This window comes from Elaeis guineensis, chromosome 8 (assembly GCF_000442705.2).
Source record: "Elaeis guineensis isolate ETL-2024a chromosome 8, EG11, whole genome shotgun sequence".
In the NCBI taxonomy this organism is placed as follows: Eukaryota; Viridiplantae; Streptophyta; class Magnoliopsida; order Arecales; family Arecaceae; genus Elaeis; species Elaeis guineensis.
This window is the reverse complement of record NC_026000.2, coordinates 6,935,685-6,942,815: the sequence shown is the minus strand read 5'-3', so window position 1 is coordinate 6,942,815 and position 7,131 is coordinate 6,935,685. Positions and strand designations below refer to the sequence as shown.

Sequence of the window (7,131 nt, the reverse complement as noted above, 5' to 3'; positions counted from 1 at the left end):
TTCTAATGTCATCAAATTTAAAGGTAAGAAGCAGCTATAAAGGATTAAAAAGACTAAATAAGAATAAAAAGCTAAGGAAAAGATAATAACTGTAATTAGTTAAAGAAGTCCAGAACTTTCAATCTCTAAACAAGATAATATGGCTACTTATTCCTTTTTGGCTATAAGCACCTCTACCCCCTCCATGAAACCATAAGTAGCTTGAAAATTGGATGAAAGGAAAATAAAAATCATCAAAGCATCCATCCTTTCATCCAAATTATATCATGAACCAGAATTTACAAAAGATGATCGTACATTGCTTTTTGTATATGGGTCTCATATTTGAATCCATAAAAAAGAAAATAAACCAAGGAAAGCACCTTCTACCTTAGATATCAAAAGAGTTGTTTACATATGATAAAGATAATTCATCAGCACCGCCGCCACACCCACCCCCACCCAATACCCAATTTCCCACCCCAGCATCCTCCCATCTCCCTCCCCATTTACCGTGAGTGGTGGTGATGATCCAGGTCTTGCTCGATCTCCGATGAGGGCTCGTCCTCCTCCTCGAAGCAGTCAATCCCATAGGCCGCATGCCCATGCCCGAACGCCTTGATGTGGTCCTTGAGAGACCTCTTGTGCTTGAAGTCGGAGCCACAGATGCAGTACCACAGCTTGCCGCAGTTTTTCTCATGGGTTCTCCAGTCCCCACGGACGGCGAAGGCCTTGCCACACTTCCGGCACATGAAGGGCTTGATCCCATGCTTTCTTTTGTAGTGGGTCTGGAGGGTCCTAAAGTCCTTGAGTGGCTTTGACCTTGGGTGGTCTATGTTGTTCCTGCACCCGGGTGCGCAGCAGTAACATGGCAGCCTCAGCATCGCCGTTGGTTGGGTGCCTCTCAGTGACTCCGGCCCCCTCCGATACTGTGATCCATGCCCCCACATGTGCATCTATTGTTACACCCACAAAGAGAAGCAGAATTCAAGGCATTATTAACTATTTTCTGAAGAGCATGCAATCTGTAGTCAGTATTGCACCCAACTAGAAATAAAGATTAGAAAAGTTTTATTTCCGTCAGAGGTTTAGAGGCTATGAATCAATACATCCCGTTCTTTTGCCCGAACTCGGATATGAGCTCTAGTATGAGAAGAATGACAAGAATAATTCTTCTTAGTCAGTTATATGGTGATAAGAGATTCTCTTATTTCAATTTTCTTTTGCTGAATGATCGAGAACTGTTGCTACCGGATTCTCAGTCAAGATTTTTTGAAAGGAAGGACTCACATGCAATGTAAGATTGTATAGAAGAGAATCTACTGAAGAGAATACCATGAAAGAGAGAGAGAGAGAGAGATGGAGGGGTAGATATGGTTGTTGTTAAGAGAGCAATCTGTGTAAGCGTTTCATGTGGACTGGTGGTTTTGGGGTTTCAGAACTGTAGGTGGGGGTTGCAGCAGATTTAGAGAGGGTTCTGTTCCTTTGGAAGCTATCTGATCAACCTGAAAGGGCTGATCAGACCTTTTCAGTATCTCCCTTCCCAGTGGCCAAAGACCAATAAACACAAACCCCAAAAGTACTGCCAACATCAAGCATATGAAAGCACGGCCTCCTCTGTGTGGTTCAATCACATAAAAAGGAAGGGTACTACTGATCTAAGCCTCATGTCTTGATTCAGACACACACAACCTTGTGCATCCCACACCCTCTCATGCAAAAAGAGGGAAAAGATAGCACCTGTAAACTCAAAAATTAGATCATAAATAGAACCAAAGAAAAGAAAAAAAAAAAAAGGGAATGATCGCCTCACCTGCATGTTGTTGTATCTATTGAAGGTCTTGCAGCACACAGGACAAGAGAATTGGGTGGGGCCAATGAGGATTTGGGAAGGGGTGGGGATCCAATACTGGCCCTTGTTGAGCCTCCCTATAGCAGGATACCCTAGAGGAATAGCATCACCATTACCATCTTCTTCCACCTCTTTCTCTTCATGCACTGTGGTGGAGGAGACCCTGGAGATGAGATCAGCTGCACTGGGGCTGGGGAGGCCTATGTGAAGGGCTACAGTCACAGCCCCCTCCGCATCATTATCTTCATCACCTTGTTCTTTGTTCTTCTCATGCCCGCCTTCCTCAAAGGCTCTGAAGGAGGTGTCCTCCTCCTCTTTTGAGGGGCTGAGGCTGAGGAGGGGGAGGGCCTCTCTGAGGGGAGGGGAGGGTGGAGGGGAGGGGAAGTGGGGGGTGCTTTGGAGATGAGGCGTGGTGTAATTGGTGTAGAAGCTATGGGTGGGAAGAGGGGGTGACGGGTTGGAGGAGGAGAAGGGGAAATAATTGAAGCATCCTTTGAAGAAATTGGTATAGGGATCTGCCATTCTTGGAGCTTTGGTGTGGGATGGGAGGGGATGTATGAATGGGGAGACTATTAGTCTATTATAGATAGATGCTTTTGGGGGGGGGGGGGGGGGGGGGTGAGGTGGAAGAGAGACAGACAGAGAGAGAGAGAAGGCTAGAGCACCAAAAAAATAAAGGCAAGCCCAAAAGTGCATAGGAGTAACTACCAAAAAAAAAGTGTAAAGGGGTGAAGCGTAAAAAATCACTACAACAATTACAAAGGAACCGCAGAGAGAGAGGTGTGGGTGGGGGGGGGGGGGGGGGAAGAACCACCTGGCTGACAAAAAGGAGAGAGAGAGAGAGAGAGAAAAAGTTGGCAGTGGGGAGATGGTGAGTAGAAACAAAGAAGCAAAGTGGAGGATGGACTATAGTAGAGAATGAGATAATACTGGGACTCGTAAGAATAAAGACTTTCTTTTGAAGGGTATTTTGGAAACTATATATATGCTAAATAAACAAACATCAAAAGGAAAATTCTCTCGGCGTGTAAAAAACCGGATACAGGAACTCCCCCCACCAACAAACAAATTTTTTAAAAAACAAAAACCAAGAGCACAAAAGAGATAGAAGCCAAAGACAAGGCTAGAGCCTAGGTTTACATGTTGTCTCCCTATCGAAAGCTCAGGAAGAGTAAGAAGTATATACACCACATCTCTGTTTTCCCGGGATTTTGTTTGTTTAACACGGTGTATAACTTAAATGCATTATAATTATATTACCATAATAATTTTGTATTATTATTCTATGATGACGCTTGTTTAAAGGACAAAGTCGGTTCCCCTCGTATACTTTGGGATGGGAAGCGGTTGCTGTCCATCCAGGCATTTGCTTCGGTGGGCGCGCTGCGGTCGGCTCGGCTCGGCTCGGTGCTGCGAGCCCTATCTTAGCCCGCTCGTTTTGTCTTATTTACATGCAGCCTTTCATACACGTCTACTGTTCGCACCGTGACCCCTGCACACGCTCGGCTCGGCTCCAGCTCTCGGCTCGGCTCGGCTGGTTTTCATTTCATTAAGAAGCCAGATCCATGCGTACCTGCATGGCTGGTACATATTAACAAAGCAACCTCCCGTTCTATGTGAGTCCTCCACATGGGGAAAAATTAAAGAAAAAAAATCACCTACCGAGAATGCAGGGAAAACTGTGATTGATTTGACCATGCTTCCATGATCCTAATCGTTAAACACCTCTGTTTCGATGATCCAATTAATACTGTTGATCGAGATTTGCACTTGGAACTAGAACTGTGGTGCTTGCATGGATCGTTAATTCTATAGGAATATTTTTATTTAAGGGGGAAAGAAAAAAAACAGGCATGATGGTTTTTACTGTTTCGATTGGCATCATCCGATGGATGGTCGGGGCCATAACAGCTGGATGATTAATTACATATTTGTAGCTACTAGGACTTCCTGGGTAGAGGGCTCCATCCCACAGTTTATGGCAGTGATAGATCGTAGGAAACATACAGTTAAACTCCCCTGTCCCACTTTATATTACCATGCCTACACACACACATACATACATACATACATACATACATATGTATGTGTGTGTGTATATATATATATCACAGTTAGAAATAAGAATTTTATTGTCAAAAAATTCTATCAAAAAAATTCATAAAATTAGTCAGAAAATATGTTTTTGATGAATTTTCTAATAGATTTTTAACTGTCAAAAAAAATTATGTCAGTAATTTTTTTCTGACAAATTGTATCCGTTAGAAATATTTCTGGCAGATTCGTGATAGATAATCCGTCAGAAATATTTTTTTTACATTCTTCAACGAATATTATATTTCTATCAGAAAATATAACTATGACAGAATTTTCTAATATATAGCCGTCAAAATTTTTTTTAATAAACTATCCATCAAAAATTATTTTACGACTTTACATCAATACTGACAGATTTTTCATCAAAAAAATTTCTGACAAAATATCTGTCAGAATTCTATTATTATTGTGTTTGAATTTCTTTCTATTCACTGACAGATAATTCATCAAAAAATTTATAGATGAAAAATTCATCCAAAATCCATCAGAAATTTATGAACCTAAAATGAATATTAATTAAATTTAACAAAACAAAATATATAGATTCATCTATTAATATTCAATCAATTACACGTTCAAGATCTAAACTTTACCATCAAGTGCATTAAAATATATCATATATCATACAATAAAAATTCTCCACATATTTATAAAAGTACATTACATATATAAATGTGCCTAAGCTTCAAAACAAATGAGAAATCTAGACCATTATCTGAATCGCAATTCATGCCTCTATCTCGACATCTCTGCCTGCAAGCGCTCCTCCACCTATTTGTTAAGCATCTCCTTAAATTGCTTCTGTGCCCAATTAGACTGGAATGATGAGCTATCTGATTGCATACAAGAATAAGATACAAAAGAACCTTCAAGTACAGATATTGCTTCCACCGTGGACCCAAAGAATATAATCGATCTTTATTGGGTCCTCTAGTTGCTTCCATCCATGCATCAGCATCAAAAGAAGATTGCAACGAGGTATCGTGACCATACTTGGACGAAATGATCAATGCATAAAACTTCTATAAGTATAATAAATATAGAATTTTTTTAGTAGTAAAAAATATATTGAATAAAATAAATTTATGATTCATAACAATTTTATTTGACTTGACATCAATATATTTTGACTTCTCCTTCAGCATATAAATGCATTTGAACAACTAAGAAAGACATAGTGCAAAAGATCATTTAAGAAAATATTGCATTGGAAGACTAATTGTTATAAAGACTCTTCAAACAATAATAAATAAATATAAACAGGCTATTAAAGCTTGTTTTGGAATATTAAAAATATGGACACCCATCACCTAAAGGATTACCAAGACAAACATGTAAAATTGGCTAAATCGTTTATAAAGAATGGCTATATCTTTGAAGAACAACAAATAGTGATAGAAAAATGAATTAAAGCTTTTAAAAAAATATGATTGATTTACTTTAATCATGTTTTTCTCGAAGCAACAAAGCCATTGAAATAAATCATGAACAAACATCTGATAAGAGCTTTTTGAAGCTTCTTTCTCCATATAGCATAGCCGTAAATGCTATATAACTTATATAAAAGAAATGGTAAAGTTGACAGTACCTTTTAGCTTCTCCTTTCAATTGCTTTGAGAACTCATTGAAGACTTGACAAGGCCTTAAATTTCTGTGTACCATGACAGTCAGCAATGCATATTTGCTACCTAACCAACACAATGATACTGATGTAAGTAGATAAAGTTATGACCAAGAATTTGTCTCTGGACAAATCCAAACTGCAAAAATGAATAAGCATAATAAATAACAATTTATTTTTATATTTATAATTAATAAATTCTACAAAGAATTACTACAAAAAAGCATTATTACCTCTTCCCATCTACTGCAATGAATAATGGAAGCAAGACATTTGAGTCATAACGAAAAAAGGACAGGACCTGTTGCCTATTCCTTTCTATATTCCCTTCTTTAACTACATATGTATTAACAAATAAGAATTAAAAGCATCCAGTTTTTGTCTCACTAAGTGACCTTGGGAGCTCCCCCCCATCCTCTTCTCCTCTCTCTAAGAGGACCTGCTGTTCATATAAAGCATACCCTGCTATGTCTGCAGAGATTAATGTTGATGGTATGTGGCATGGTACCATGATTTGAAGAGGATGACGTTGGTAACATGATTTTGATTAACCAAGAGAGAAAGACCACCATATAACAATAATTTTCCAGAGTATAACACAAGGTGGCAGCCATAGAACATAATCTTGTAAATGTAGCCACCAAGAATTACCATATTTGAGAAAAACGTGGCATTTTTTCACTAACAGCTCCGAAAATCAATTTTACTTTATGTATGCCTGTTTACGAGAACAAGCAGAAATTACAAATTTTTGGAACCAGCAGGGTTTCAACAAAAAAAATAAATAAATGCTTTCCGATGAGATTGAAAGGCCAACTTAAGAAAATTAAAAAGCCCATGTGTCATAAGCATTAAGAACTTGAAAGAAATCCTTCACTTGTAAAATTATAGGGGCTCTGTTATCCATGATGCAAACAATCAGATAAACAAGTACCAACAAAATCATAGAACAGTTAAAGATGTGGAATTTCAAAATCAAAGAAAAACGCACAAGCAAGCAATTTATGCAATAGCATCAGATTCATTTTTTTCATCATGACCCAAGCAAAATCCCAACGTAGGTAATGTATAAAAACAAATTGTAATTAAGTGGCTTGGTGACTGATGGATTTCAAAATAGACTGTCAAAGGAAAACCCTGCAGGAAGAGAACAAGAAAATTTCAATTATATCTAAGAGCAAAGAAAGAAATCCAGACTAAAACTTAGATATCTCATAACGGACTGCGAGGAAGGCCGCCTCATACTGAAAAGCGCAAAGGTCGCCGAGGTCGCCATGTATGGAGAAGAAAACAAGCAAGAGACGGGGGGTTTTGGGTGAAAACGAGCTCCAAAAGAGAGAAATCAATCTCGACGGACTCGGCTTATGCTCCACGCCATCCCCTTCTTCCTACAGCAACGATTAGGGTACCGTCAACCACCGACTTCCCACAGATCTCTGAAAAAGATAATAAAATGAAAAGAAAAAGAAGTGAAAAGAAAAAAAATGATCACCTGTAAGGGAAAGGTCTTACACTTAAATTTTGTCCATCTTTTCTATGTTTTCGTTGATTTTTCCTATATTTTTCTCCTATTTTTCCTCTA

General features: G+C 38.6%; 1 protein-coding gene across 1 annotated transcript; it reads right to left on the bottom strand.

Moving 5' to 3' along the window:
* Window positions 1–240: 240 nt before the first annotated feature.
* LOC105050508 (zinc finger protein WIP2) lies at window positions 241–2,418 on the bottom strand. The gene is made up of 2 exons (XM_010930561.4): window positions 1,793–2,418; window positions 241–935 (listed from the first exon to the last, which is right to left on the bottom strand). The coding sequence occupies exons 1-2, from the start codon at window positions 2,351–2,353 to the stop codon at window positions 489–491; spliced, it is 1,008 nt and encodes a 335-aa protein (XP_010928863.2). The 5' UTR covers window positions 2,354–2,418; the 3' UTR covers window positions 241–488.
* Between the last annotated feature and the right edge of the window lie 4,713 nt (window positions 2,419–7,131).